This window comes from Musa acuminata, chromosome BXJ3-5 (assembly GCF_036884655.1).
Source record: "Musa acuminata AAA Group cultivar baxijiao chromosome BXJ3-5, Cavendish_Baxijiao_AAA, whole genome shotgun sequence".
In the NCBI taxonomy this organism is placed as follows: Eukaryota; Viridiplantae; Streptophyta; class Magnoliopsida; order Zingiberales; family Musaceae; genus Musa; species Musa acuminata.
Window position 1 is genome coordinate 33,947,464 of NC_088353.1, and position 15,354 is coordinate 33,962,817.

Sequence of the window (15,354 nt, forward strand, 5' to 3'; positions counted from 1 at the left end):
ATATTATAGTCCGATAATATTTCTTCTTTATTTATTATCATTCTTTCATAATAATATATATAAATATATATACCTAAAATTAAATGTAAATTTTAAAAAGATTAACCATATAGATATAAATATATACACCTATACGAAAATAAACCATATATCAATCCTAAAATCTAAGCATTCCTTCATAGAAGACAAGATGACATTGTTGATCTTGTATTTTCTTGACTTTTTCCAACAATAATGTCAACAGAACACATTCAAATATATAAAATATTATTATAGTAGCATGTGGTAATACACACCACAAGAAAATAGTGAACAATGTGGAGGCAATTGCCACTTTCTTTGACTTCTATACACACGCTTACCTTTCTTCTGCATGCCCACTGAGTCTCGACGAGAAATATGTGCACATTCTGTGTGAAGAGTGTGATTTGGAAGAGACAAACAACAGAGAACAAAGAGTGTCTCCAAGGAAAGAGAGGAAGAAGAATTGGAAGCTTTCAGTGGATGTGGAAAAGCTTTGAGCTCCTCAAGCCTTGCGTGACGTTGAAGTACTGCAGCGTCTTGGCCCACTTGAGGTCGTCCTTGAGCTTGTGGACGGCGATGGTGTCGGGGGTGAAGCCATGGCGGAAGCAGGTGTCGGGCCCCTCCGGGTAGTCGTACATCCTGGGGTTCATGTCGAACCTGTTCCGCCCACGGCCCGCCTCGTTCAGCCACGCCCCCGTCATGATGTCCTCCGGCCCCTTCATCTTCTTCCTCACCACCTCCGACGTCGCGATCCACTCCACCAGGTCCCACGACAGCAGGTAGCCCATCCCCGACATGAACCCCGACCCCTCATCCTTGCGCCAGCACGGCACGCGGAGGCCCAGGTACACGTCCTCCCTCGGCAGCCGCCGCAGCGTCTCCGCCAACCTGTCCAGCCGGTAATACGTGTCGTCGTCCGTCTTTACCACGTAGTCGTAGGCCCGGCCAGCGCCGAGGACTCGCGGGAGGCTGGAGAGGTAGTCGTAGGTCTTGCCGTCGTTTACGTTCTCGGCGCAGTCGAGGATGATGATGTCGTCGTAGAGCATGATCTCCATGGCCACCAGCACCCTCTGCTCCTCCTTGGTGAGGTTGCAGAGGACGAACCGTACGTCGACGGCCGCGTCGGCTGGGAGGCTCGCCCGCTGTAGGAGGTAGGCGTGGCGGACGAGGCTGCGGCGCGCGTAGGCGTCTGGAACGGTGAAGACGCCGAGGAGCAGCCGGAGAGCAGGCTCGGGGGCGGCCGAGAGCTGAGGCCAGGGCTGGCAGCCGGCGGTGACGAGGCATTGCAACCGGAGATCGTTAGGGTAGACGACGATGAAGATGATGGCTACGAGAGACATGGGGAGGAGGATGAAGGAAGCCTTCGGTACACGGAAGCCGGAGAGCTTCTCCATGGCCGGTTGATGGTAAGAATCCATGTGGTCATGCCACCACTGAAGTTATAGAGACGGAGGAGGAGTAGGTAGATATAATTAGGATCAAGGGAAGCTTCCGCTTTGGAATAGTCCTTCCTGCATGTCACCTTTAGGTCAAAATCGATCTTAATGCATAACATAAATTATTGAATGGGTTGGACTTTCATCAAGATATTTAGTTCGTCAAACTTGACCCATTTGATGATGAAGTTAATGAAATAAGAAAGGTTCAACTTTTAATTTCTAAGACAAAGTCTTAACGTCAAATTTATCCGATAAGAAAGGAAAAAGATTTAAAAAAAAAGTCTTTTATCAAATGAGGAAAATGTGAACTTAGAAACTAAATTATAAAAAATAAGAATTTGTTTACGAAAATAATATTCTATGAAAAGTCTGAGAATTTTACATAAATAGTGTGTCTTCATTTAGATCCAAAATTCATAAATGGTTGATTTTATTATTAATATTTAATTGGATCTATAAATATTGATATTTTAAACCATGATTACCGATTCATGCATCACATTGAAGGAGTAGATGGGCCGGCAATGGCTCCACGAGAGGCCCAAAACCTTGTCGCTAAACCCTAACGGGAAGAGGCGCGAACCCTACAAGTTTCGGCCTTTGTCCTCGCGGGTGGTGGTTCATCGGTCCCTGCCCCGACCCCCGAGCGTATTGCCCTTCTTTGCGAATGGCGGTGAGTTCCCCTTCCCTCTCCCTTCGATTTAACTTCGTCTCGGGGGTAGATGATGTCTGTGCAGTAGATTTACGACCTTTCGAGGTTCTCTACCGGAAGCCCCGTAGATCTGTGGTTTGGTTGGTTGCTGGAGATCTTCTCCGGCTTGAAGCAAACATCTAGTGGTAGCATCGCGTTATATGTTGAAACATCTCTTGCATGCTTCTGCGAGTGGGGATAGTTTGGTTAGGGTTTGGTATTTTTTGGTTTCTTGTTCTCTGTTTCAAGAAGATGAGAACAACATGTTTTTTTTTTTTTTTTAATGAAAATGTTCTCTCTTTAAGCATGGTGGCTACCTAGAGACCAAAAATCTCGTCTTTTGTTCCGAAAATTGATGAGTGAGGGAAGTCACTGTCACCCTAGGAGAACTAAGTGTGTTTCTTATATTCATAAGCATAAAACTGAAAGTGGTACCAAGCTCCTAGCATCCTTCCTTGCACAATTATTTCCAAGGTTTGCATGATAGACTGATCTGTGGCCTGAGTCTCAAACAAGGGACTGTCTGGACTCTACACTGAGCTGAAATTGGCTGCAAGTTGGTTGGGATGATTGATATTGTTATATGTGGTCATTTAAAAATAACCCTATCATGCAGCATAGGTTGTTCGTTCCCAATCGTTCATGGTCCTAATTTCTATTGCCTGGTTAGAATTCCACCTAGATCAAGACAAGCTTGATCCTACCATTAGACCACATTCACCCACGTTCCTCCTTTTATCAGAAAACCACTGGTTTCGGCCACCAATCAGCTATCAGTTCTTTTGCAGGGCACCTTTTTGTACTGTGAAAATCATTCTCAATGTTTGTAAAGGCACACTAAGGTGCATGACTCCAGAATCTTGCACCTCATCTCAGTTATCTCTTAGTGGCCTCGACAAGGTAATGCAACTTTGCACACTGTCAAAAAGTGAGGTGTTCTGATAACAAATTTTAGGTCATCAAGTGTAGCCTTATCGTCATTTCATTAGTTTTCACTTGCCAGATCTGGTTATTCTCAGGGAACCATCATGACTTCTCTCTTCTCAAGCATCCATACTTCCCGTTTCATTGTATTGTTAACTATCTCTTTTGCGTAAGTTTAATTTCAGTCTCTAAGGGAATATGTAGAACCTAACAGTGCATTTTCAAAGACCAAGAACTATGAGTTTGCCTCTTTCATTCTGTAGTGTTGCAAGGATAGTAACATTTAAGCCTTTTTTCTATGCTTTTCCTGGAGGACTGGAGAAAGCAGTGACAATAGAATTTCCCTTTCCTCCCTTCTGAAAAGAAGGAACTTGAATTATTATTAGTAAGAAGGCAAGAAAATGATTCTGCTTTGTTGTTTATTTTTCTTATTTTACCAGTGATGTATTTGATTGGTTCATCTGTCCATCCTGCTTCATGTTTTTTTTTTTAATGTTCTTTTTATCTCCGTTTTTGGTTGAATATGATCTCATCTTCATGTTCATGCATTTTGCGATGTTCTATTATTTGAGCTAATAAGCCACAATACATATTTTTGGGTATATATATTGTTGGTATTGTAAAAATACATTGTCGTCGATAGTTCTTCTAAAATATCTAGCCTCATGCCTTGGAATGCATATGCCTTGCGTTTCATGTCTCATGCCTGGACTCAAAGAACTTGGCATGCTAGTTCATGTTGAGCCTTCAACAAATTTTATAATCCTTAACTGAGTATTTTACGATATACTGGCATTTTAAAAAATACAAAATTTATTGATGGAATTGCAATTAACATTGTTTTGCCAGTGCATGTTAAGTTCACTATGATTACTTTTGGTAACTCATCATCTTAAAGAATCATTTTTTAGATCGTCTGCAGGGACCTATAATCATAAATTTTCATAAAAGCCCAAAATAATTACCACTGAACTGCCAATTGTTTAACATCAAGTAATTGACCACAAATAATCATCACACATTGATAATAGAAATATGCTTGAATTTCGGGATAGCAATTGTTTAGCAGCTAATTAGATTCTGTAATAGTTTTGTGGGTGCTGCTAAAGTTATCAGAAGCCATTATACTGATAATAGTGTTGGAAGAAACATTAAAGATTTACTATGTTTTAAATTTGCATGGGAGAACTTTTTTTTTTTTTGCGTGTGTTTTGTTGGTTGACTATTCTTAGTTTTTCATGTTTAAAGGGGAACAAAAAGGAAAGGACATGAAATGAGTAGGGTTAACGTCAAACAACATACACTAGGAATTAGGTCAGTTGAAATGGTTGGTTCAAGTTAAAGTGGTTAAAATAAGGTATAAGCCTGGACAGACATGTTAGAGGATGATGTCAATTGACTGACCAACATGCATTGATACATGCCATATTTTACATTGTATAGGTATACACCCTTGTGTTACTAGAACAGATTTGGTAATCTGACCTACAACTGTAGCTATGAAAGTGACAGGCACAACTAATTGAATTTGATGCTGGTCAACATGTTTGTCTAATTGTACTGATGGAATCTGGATTTTTTCTGTTGATCTTGATTGAGAGGTCTCAGCCATTTGTCTTCAACCCACTAACTAAATTAAAGGAAATACCATCAAGAATTATAGCTCAAATAGGTTATTCTTTTACTCACACCCTTTGACTGGATGGAAAATTGTCTGTATATGGGCCAAGAGTGGGGATGTTTTTGGAATTTCAAGTTTCATATTTACAATGGTAGTTTCTATTTTTTTGTGTAGGGTTGATCACATGTATATCAGTATATGCCTTGCCTCAGATAGAAAGTTACTAAATATTGCAGCAAAAGCAAGCAAATAGAATACTTGAGCAGAGCACAGCTTTGGTACAAATAATTGTCATGCAGAGAGAGAAAAAGCTTTGGGTCTAAAGGAATGCTCTTGGAATTTCATGAAATCCACAAGGAGAATAAAATTATGTTGGTAAATCATAGGAAAATACATTTTAATTTGAATCTGAAACCCCCCTATATAACAAAGTCATGAAGGCTCAAGCATATTAAGATATTTTATAGAACAAATCTTAAATCATACAACAATATAGACACCTAATCCAACCCAAAATCCCTAGAAGCCTTTCTTAAAAAATGATTCAAACTCGAGATCAATCCAAAACTAGAATCATTTTCCGTTCCTAGTTCCGTTGGAATTCTGATTTGCATCAGATAAACTTGTATGATTGCAATTGCTTTAGAGTTTTGTTGACCTTGTTGCTTCATAGAACACTCAGCTCACCATGTTTTATGGTTTTATTGCAGACTGTGCCAGTTAACCCAAAACCTTTCTTGAACAATTTGACTGGGAAGCCTGTGATTGTGAAACTGAAGTGGGGAATGGAATACAAAGGTAATTGATTGTGTATATATGTCACCTGTAAGATATATGGCTGCCATGCAAAAAAGAAAAAGAAAAAACAGATATATGGCTGCCAACTATGTGGCTTGTATATGTGAGTTCTTTTTTCTGTTCTTGGTGTGTGTCTGTTTCATCTTTATACTACCTAATGTGCAAGTCATCCAATTCTCATACACAGACATATTTGCTTAAATTAAATAAATACTTACAGTTTGGCTTTAGCTATCATTCTGGTTGGAATTCTCCAAATTTTCATCTTTATTGTCAATGGTTATATAAAATCTGTCTTGTTCTCTCAGGTTATCTTGTGTCGGTAGATTCCTACATGAACTTGCAGGTACTGTATGATTTCCATTAACTTTTAACCAGTCTCTTGTGAAACTCTTTTTCTTCACTATCTTCGGTGTTGCTTTTTCTACAGTCTTTGGTACTGCTTGTGAACGGATGGTTTCTTTTACTAGTCACAGTAGATTGAGAATTGGATGGTTTACCTGCATCTGCTTTGACTCTAGTTCCTTCTGCTGTAGTTGGCCAACACTGAAGAATACATTGATGGGCAATTCACTGGGAACCTGGGGGAGATTCTGATAAGGTGACTTGGTTGTGCTGTTTGGTTTCACCTAATCTGATCCGTGTGGTCGGCAATCCATTCACTTACGTTGATAGACATGATGAACCAGTTAAAAACATGCATCCTTAGATTGGTAAAACTGTTGAATGATTTTTAGTACCTAAGGGCATGCATACAACTTGTCTCTCATACCTACGATCAAGAAGTATAGTTTCATGGTATTTGGTTCTCTGTAATTTGACTATTTACTGAATGAACCATATTACTTTTTTTCTTGTGCAGATGCAACAATGTGCTGTATCTACGTGGTGTGCCAGAAGATGAAGAGATTGAAGATGCGGACTGAGAATGAGCAGCAATGTTGTCTTTGGACTTGAATGATTGGTGTACAATTACTCTTTATTATCCAGTTACATCACAACATCATCTGTTAAATCGGAGAGAGATGTGACTGCAATTCCAAACCATGTTTCTGTAGAATCCTCTTTCTTCTGTTAATGCGCAAACATATCTGCATCTAGTAGTTGCAAAGATCTTTTCAACCATCTGAGGTACTAATGGGAATGCATGCTATCCCATGATCAGTATGATGCATCAACCATGCTCACTCTCAGGATGGTTACTCCTTCCACTATCCAGGTGCTCGCTGAGCCAGAGTTCTGTCCCTGCCAATCAAGAGTCCAAGCAATGACACAGAGCACCTGAACGTATGCTGTTCCTAACTATGCAGCCCTTGTTCAAGTTTGGGGGAGCTGCACTTGTCAAGAATAAGACATTGGTAAAGGAGTTCGATTCCTAGTTGTACTTTGCAACTGATGCTAGCCCATGCAGAACTAAGCACAAACTAAAATAGCAAGATAGCACAAATATAATCATCAGGATAAGAACCATATGGTATGTATGGGGTTTCATCTCAAATGAGAAAGGTGAAGTATTTCCATGACAACATCAGTAGTTGATCATGCATAAATTTCCTTCCTAGAGTAGATAGTCAGTAGAATGATATCAAATCCATTTTCAAATTAATAGTTCATGATCATGTAGCTTATAGTTCTTGAAAGCAACTGTACATATTTTATGCACTACAGCGAGGCTGATATGTAAATGAGGACACCTCAGGACTCTACTCAACTCCTCTCCTTAAAGCGGATGTCTTCCACTACATCCTCCATAGGTAGAAGCGAGACAAAGCCAGCCAGCACACTTGCATTTTTTGAGTGTACTTTCTCTCTCATTTTGAACTATCTTTTTAGATCTTCATGAGTTTTCTATCCACAACAATTCATTTATAGGATTCAGAACAGCGTTGCATTCAATCCAAACTCCTGAGGCCACCAGCCATGAACATAGAGGTTAACTTGTGCTTGATCATGTAGCTTATAGAGATCAATTATATATGCACATAGTTCATAAAGGAATTGTACATATTATTTGTAGTTCATAAAAGGACGCCTTCTAATTAGGACTTGACTGAACTCCTTGAAGAAGAAGACTTCGATAATAACACTCCTATCCTTAAAGTAGATGCCTTCCACTACATCCTCCATAAGTAGAAGTGGTCCTCTCTCATTTTGAACTATCTTTTGAGATCTTCATGAGTTCTCTATCCACAACAATCCTCCATTCCCACTAGCTGTGTCTTTTTAAATCCTAACCCAGCAGTTGCAGCTTCAGTAGGTGTAGAATGGATGAAGGCAATGAGACGAAGAGGCACTTGAAGACAGTGTGGGAGGAGGGCGCTGCCGAAGAAGGGCCGGATGATCTTGTGCGGCAACAGAAGAGATCGAGAGGAAGGCCAAGGAAGATGACCAAGGAAGAGTACTTAATCAAAGGAAAGAGTGAAGCGGCAGACAAGGCGGAGGAAGCTGAGACCGCGGGGTCGTCTTCATGCGACCGAGAGGCGGAGAAAGCCGAGGAAGGCAATCACCATGCATCTCCGGAGCTTGCCAAGAAGAGACGGCACCGCCGCAAGAGCTCTCCGAGGAGGGCAGCTATGCATGTATAAAACATGATATATAGATCAAACAGCTCGCAGCAGCAAAGATCTCATAAAGGAATATGATACACTTTGAACTGTTTTTGCTATCTTCTTCTGTGTGTTTCAGCCGATATGATCCAACTCTTCAGAAGGATCGTTCTACGGTCTCCTTCTTCGTCATCCAATACTGATGCAGGACTGTTCCGCACAAGCTGGTTCACTGTGCCATGTTTCTGCCAACTAAAGTCTCCTTCTCATCTCATCTTCATCTCCCTACGTACTTCCCCCTTGGACATTGCGCACACTCGTCAAAGTCTGCCAAACTCGTCCATCTTTTGACGTTCATGGACGACTTGGATGCCAGCCATGGAATTCCTAATCACACCGTGTCTCACTTTCGGGTAATGTTAATATGTCATTATTTTAATTAGTCCGGACTCAGAAGTAAGTTCAATCATAGGATTAATTATAGATTATTTTTTAATTAATTATTTTTAGTATCACAGTCTTTGTATTTTAAAAGATTATATTAAGATATTTATACTTACAAAAATGAAGCAATTAATCCTATTCCTTACAAAAGTGAAGCAATTAAGATATTGAAGTGTAGAGATCGAAATACTAAAGACAGCTAAATACAAAGGGTAATATGTAATTAGCCCACAATGAATATAGGGTTACGGTCTATTTTAACCCTTGTGATTTTGATCATGAACCACTTAAGCCTTTATAGTTTACTTGTATTTAAAATAACATCTATATTTCAAAAACATAGTATTAAGTCCCACATATCAAGTCTAAGTTAACATATGCTAGAGTTTGTTTACATAGCATACCGACTCATAATAAATTATTAATATAATGATATATATAATTTAAGTTTAAAAAAAGGTTAAGATCCATTTTAACCCTTGTAGTTTTGGCAATAGATCTTTTAAACCCTTATGATTTATTCATGTCTAAAATAACCTATATATTTTTAAAAATATAGCATATAAGTCCCTTCCGTCAAGTATGAGTTAACAAACATTAGAGTTTGCTTACATGACATACTGACTCACAACAAACTATTAATATAATAATATATATAATTTAAGTTAAAAAAAAAAACTAAATTCGCCATCAATGACGGGACGAGGCATCGTCGTAGAAGCGACCACCAATAGCAACACTAAGTCGTTGTTGTTAGGATCGGAGCGGCACTAAGAGTGGGGGGGTGAATTAGTGCAGCGGTAAAGTGCGATAAACTTTTGACGATTTAAACACTTCCGAAAACTTCGTATGATAAAAGCAACGTTTTCGTTTGAAACCATTTTGATTACGTTTTAACTTGAAGGGATAAGTAAGACGGAGACAAAGAAGTAGAGCATTAAAGTGCAAATGGTTTGCAGTAATATAAATGACAATAAGTAAATGCAAACCAGAGATCACGCCGATTTTACAGTGGTTCGATCAAATGACCTACATCCACTTGCGAGGCCCTGCGAGGCCCCTCTTTGATGAGGCTCTCATCTTCCACTAGCAAATCTCTTGAAGGGGAAGGGTAAATACCCCTCTTACAACTTTTTACGAGCGGTTCACTCTCTTTCAGATTTTCAGCAAGAAAGAAGGAGGTGAACACTAGCAAATTGAAAACGAGACTATCAAAGACTTTTCTAAGACCTTTCTCTCAATCAATTGCTTCTCAAAAAGTTGTAATCTCAGCTGAGATTTGAAGGGTATTTATAGGCCTCAAGAGGATTCAAATTTGGGCTCCAAAATTTGAATTCTCTTTAGGTTCCCGATGCTGGCAGTGCCACTGCTTGTCAGTGGCGGTGGCACCGCCCAGCACTGTTAGTGTCTGTGCCACCGCCTATCAGTGGCAGTGGCGGTGGATGTACTAAGATATAGGATTATCTCTTAATCCTAATCCTAATTACAAGTGAACTACATAACAAAAAAACATCCTAAGCAAGTTTTCAACCGCGAACGTCGAGTCTTGTTCCGGCGAGCTTTCCGACGAACTTCTTCCGACGGACTCCCAACAAGCTCCCGTACTTGTGATGACTTTAACGAGTAGCCGAGCCTTCTCGGTGATCTCCGTGAACCTCCGACGATCTCTTTGGCGAACTTTTGAAAATTCCGACAGGTTCCCAATTTCTTCTCGGTTGGTTCCGGCAGCATCTCCGACGATTATTCGGACTCTTAAACGTCCATCGAACTTGACTCCGGTATTCTTGCTTTGTGTTTTCTGGTTATCGTAGTTAATCCTGCACACTTAACTTAACTCAATAATATGGATTATATCAATTAACCCATCAATTGATTTTATCATCAAAATCCGAGATTCAACAATCTCCCCCTTTTTGATGATGACAATCAATTGATGACAGAGTTAAACATAACTCCCCCTATCTATATGCCATATTATGAGAAGATAAAAACACTTGAATTCTATCCCATTGAATTCAAGCATAAACCGATAAGTTCTAACCGTAGAACTTATCGTTATTCTCATTAAGCATAAGTAAATACGAAACTTCGATGAAAATCATTTTCAAGTCGAATGATAAGAGACAATTTTTACTACGACAGGAGATAAAGATTTTCAACATGAATTTAATGATATACATGTTAGACATGCTTTCAATATGATCAATCAATCTTGCGATATTCTCAAAGATTTTGCAAGGCATATAAGACATTCATATCACACAAGCTTTGGAGTTCAGATTTTGGAGCTAAAATCGACATCTGCGTAAGCTATTAAATCGAATTTTTCAGATTTTGGATACCACAGTCCTAGATTTGGAGTTCCTTTAAGATACCTAAATATTCTTTTAACACTTTTAAGATGAGATAATTTAGGATTTGATTGAAACCTAGCGCAAAGTCCTACACTAAACATAATATCCGGTCTAGTCGCAGTGAGGTAGAGTAGACTACCTATCATTCCCCTATATGTTTTTTAATCGAAATTTTCACTATTTTTATCCATATCTAACTTAATCGCAGTACTCAAAGGGGTGTTTATTGCTTTTGAATTATCCATGTTAAATCGTTTTAACAATTCTAATGTATATTTAGATTGGTTAAGAAATATACCATCCCTAAGTTGTTTGATTTGTAATCCTAAAAAGAAAGTTAATTCACCTATTAAACTCATTTCAAATTCATGACTCATACATTTAGCAAATGATTCACATAGTGATTCATCCGAAGAGCCAAAAATAATATCGTCAACATAAATTTGCACAATAAGAAAATTATTTTCAAAATGTTTAATAAACAATGTAGTATCAACCTTGCCTTTGGTAAAATTATTTAAAATAAGAAAGGAACTAAGCCTTTCATACCAAGCTCTAGGAGCTTGTTTCAAGCCATAGAGAGCCTTAGTCAATTTGAATACATGATTAGGAAGAAGAGAATTTTCAAATCCGGGAGGTTGTTCGACATATACTTCTTCGGAAATAAAACCATTCAAGAAAGCACTTTTGACATCCATTTGTAAGATTTCCGCTGCACTAATTCACCCCCCCCCCCCTCTTAGTGCTCTCGATCCTAACAATTGGTATCAGAGCAAGGTTAACTCTCTAAAGGATTAAAACCCAAGAGAGATGGCATACGCCGGAAACCAAGAGGGGCATTCGATTACACGTCCACCCATGTTCAGTGGAACGGACTACACTTACTGGAAGACCCGAATGAGGATCTTTCTTATTTCTATGGATTTTGAACTGTGGAACCTTGTTGAAAATGGATTTTCAAAATCTTCTCTTCCAATGATCGATTGGAACGATTTGGAGAAGAAGGCTTTCGCTCTTAATGCAAAGGCTATGAATGCCTTATTTTGCGCACTTGATAAAAACGAGTTTAATCGTGTTTCAACTTGCGAAACTGCTTTTGATATTTGGCACACACTTGAAGTGACCCACGAGGGCACAAGTAGAGTGAAAGAGTCAAAAATCAATCTGTTGCTGCATTCTTTTGAGCTTTTCCGAATGAAATCGAGTGAAACCATTGGCGACATGTTTACCCGTTTCACGGATGTCGTCAACGGTCTAAAAGGACTCGGAAAGAGCTTTTCGGATTTTGAGCTTGTTAATAAGATACTAAGATCCCTTCCTAAGAGTTGGGATCCTAAAGTCACCGCCATTCAAGAGGCAAAAGATCTGCGAAATTTCCCTCTTGAAGAACTAATCGGGTCATTAATGACCTACGAAATGACTTGCAAAGCTCATGAAGAGCAAGAAGACATCCTTCCAAAGAACAGGAAGGATATGGCACTTAAAACTTCTGAATGCCACTTGAGAGAAAACTCAAGTGATGAGGACTGTGATGATGACTTGGCACTTTTGACAAGAAAGTTTAAGAAATTCTTCAAAAGAAACAAGTTTAAAAACGATGTGAAAAATAAACTTGAACCTAAGAAGGACCAAGTGATCTGCTACGAATGTAAAAAGCCGGGACATTACAAAAGTGATTGTCCCCAAGTCAAGAAAAGAACAACAAAGAAGAAGGCGCTCCAAGCAACATGGGATGATTCGAGCGCATCTGAGGAAGAGGAATCCAACACCGAGCAAGTTGCTCATTACGCCTTTATGGCCATCGAAGAGGAGGTAACGGGTTTATTAGATGCTGATTTATCTTTCGATGAATTATTAAATGCCTTCCATGATTTATTTGATGAATGCAAAGTTATAAATAGAAAATACAAGTTGCTAAAAAAGGTACATGATAATCTTACTTGTGAGTTTGATAAGTTAAAAATCGAACATCATGATAGTTTAAATTCATGTATCAAATGTCATGATTTGGAAACTATACAAAAAGAAAACTTGCTACTTAAGGACACCTTGAAGAAATTCGAGGTTGGTAGCAAGTCATTAAATATGATCCTTACAAACAAGGGTCATGCTCCCAAAAGAAGTGGGATTGGATTTGTGAGGAGTCCTCACCGAAATCCAACTACCTTTGTAAAAGGCCCCATCCTACATGTTCAACACCAAACCAAGTGCAACTTTTGTTGCAAGTTTGGACACAAGACACATTATTGTCCATTCAAGAAAATAAGTCCAAACAAATTAATTTGGGTTCCTAAAGGAACAATGATAAACTCTATGCAACATGATAGAAAATGTAGATCTATTTATGAGGCACCCAAAAGCAAATGGGTTCCTAAAGATCATCCCTTCCTATAAAAACATTAAAAGTCTAGGCCGGAGCAAGAAATAATTTTCTGCTCCTTGACTCTCAATGGTCATAAACCAAGAATCAAAAAGGAACTCGCAACGCTTAAGTAACAAGTGGAAGTTGTGAAATCACAAAAACAATACAACCTTATTAGAAACATATGATATCCAAATTCACATACCCCCCCTGATCTTCAAAACCCATTCATCTACGAATTAATTCTTGTAGAAACTAAATATGTCATGATCTTAAAAGGGATACCAAACAAACATACGTATGCACGTTAAAAGATCTATCTTGATCGTACAAAGAGCTTAAAAAAAAAAAAAAAAAAAAAAACTCATACTAAATCATTAATTGCTCTGAAACTCTCCTCAAGGCAAAGACTCCCTAATCAAATCATCTTAGGTGCTCACCTGCTGCAGGCGGTGGCACCTCTCCAGCTGGCGGTGGCACCTCCAGCCATCACGGGTTGCCAGAGGTTGCACCGCTCCAGCCAGAGGTGCAACCGCCAGCAAGCTCTGCCCTTTAAAATCACGTTAGGGCCGGCTAAGGAACCGACCACAACTCACCCCCATTTCCTCCTCTACTCTTCCAAGTCTCCTCCATTCCCATTTCACTCCTCTAAGCCTTCCAAATACCTCTCATTTCGGAGCAAAACATCAAGAATCCTTCCTTCTCTTGAAGATTTCACAAAGGTACTCTCTAAGAAGCTCCTAAATTCTGTTTTGTTCTTCATTTACTCTAGCTCATCATCATCCCTCTAAACAGAAGTAGTAATGGGATCTAGAAGATCCTCAAGGGACAAGGGAAAGAGGAGAGTTGTAGAAGAGTTTGATCTCACTCTTTTTGATTCCAAAAACCATGCTGAAAAATTTCTCTCCTTCGAACTAAGAAGCATCAATAAGGGAAAATACGTAGATCTGAATGAACTAAGAGATGTAGAGACTATCCATTGGTTTGCAAACCTAAATCTACTTCCCATTTTGCAGATCAACGAACCCATTTATCCTAGACTAGTTAGATTGTTTTACAACAACATGCAAATAGATGATGAAGAAAGGATTTCAACCTATCTCTTAGGACAACACATCTCAATCACTGATAGATTCATTTGTGATATGATAGGTATTCCCATGAAAAGCATAGGACTTTACTTTAAAGGATCATGGGATGAAAAAACTATTGAAACATCCTACGTTGAAGCCTTAGGAACAATCCTTGCCAATCCTAACATAGAATCTATTCCTAAAAGTTGTGAACATCTAATGCCCTTTAATACTAAGATACTTCATCATATCATGACTAGTATAATTCTTCCTAAGCAATACCATCATGATGAAGTGAGTCAATTGGAATTAGGAATTATGTACCTAATCATGAAAGAACGTGACATCTGTCTTGGCTATCTAATCCAACAAAACATGTTGGAATTATCTACGAAAGATATGATGCTCCCATATGGTGGAATAATTACTAGAATAATGAAAGCTTACGACATTCAAATACCACTAGAAGAAGAAGTAATGAAATCAGATAGATTCAGCATAATAAACAAAAATCTACTTCACCGACTAAGATGTCACTATAGAAACGGTAACTGTGTTAGAATGCCTAGAAGAACTGATCCCCCTCAGCCTGAACCTGAACCTGAACCAGAGCCGGAAACCCCAGTCTTTAGGAGTACTCACTCTCCTCCGATCTATCCCCTTGAGGAAACACATCCGGTTGAGCAAACTCACACATCATCCATCGAAGATATCGGGATTCGGATGGACCGATTTGAACAAAGACAAGAACGGCTTGAACTTCGACAAGATCAAATCCTAACCGAGCTACAGCAAATCCATCGACAATTTGACTCTTTACGTAGGCACTTTAATCTTCCACCTCATGAATGAGCTTGTATAAACATCTGATGTTTTTAATATGACATGTTGTAAACTCCTTATGTTATTCATGAAGGACTTTGTCTTTATGGTCACCTGATATGCTGTACATATGTTACCCTGATATGGTTATCTTTGTCTGTGTAAGCATATTTGCAAACATCTCTTGTTGTTTATCTCGGTTTTTACACTAAAACTAAAAAGGTTTAAAAGCCTATGCCTTGAAAAATATGAAGCA

The 15,354-nt window shown here is 38.9% G+C and overlaps 2 protein-coding genes across 3 annotated transcripts; one reads left to right on the forward strand and one right to left on the reverse strand.

Annotated features, from left to right (window-relative positions):
• Window positions 1-237: 237 nt before the first annotated feature.
• Window positions 238-1,498, reverse strand: LOC103985157 (uncharacterized). Its single transcript, XM_009402784.3, has one exon. The coding sequence runs from the start codon at window positions 1,440-1,442 to the stop codon at window positions 498-500; it is 945 nt and encodes a 314-aa protein (XP_009401059.3). The 5' UTR covers window positions 1,443-1,498; the 3' UTR covers window positions 238-497.
• Window positions 1,499-1,995: 497 nt separating this feature from the next.
• LOC135638333 (probable small nuclear ribonucleoprotein F) lies at window positions 1,996-6,593 on the forward strand. 2 transcript variants are annotated; one of them, XM_065151428.1, is made up of 5 exons: window positions 1,996-2,136; window positions 5,410-5,497; window positions 5,806-5,843; window positions 6,034-6,098; window positions 6,360-6,593. In XM_065151428.1, the coding sequence occupies exons 1-5, from the start codon at window positions 2,131-2,133 to the stop codon at window positions 6,421-6,423; spliced, it is 261 nt and encodes an 86-aa protein (XP_065007500.1). In that variant the 5' UTR covers window positions 1,996-2,130; the 3' UTR covers window positions 6,424-6,593. The 2 variants fall into 2 exon arrangements, with proteins under 2 accessions (XP_065007500.1, XP_065007499.1); XM_065151427.1 differs by lacking the exon at window positions 1,996-2,136 and having other exon boundaries at window positions 5,395-5,497.
• The last annotated feature ends 8,761 nt before the right edge of the window (window positions 6,594-15,354 follow it).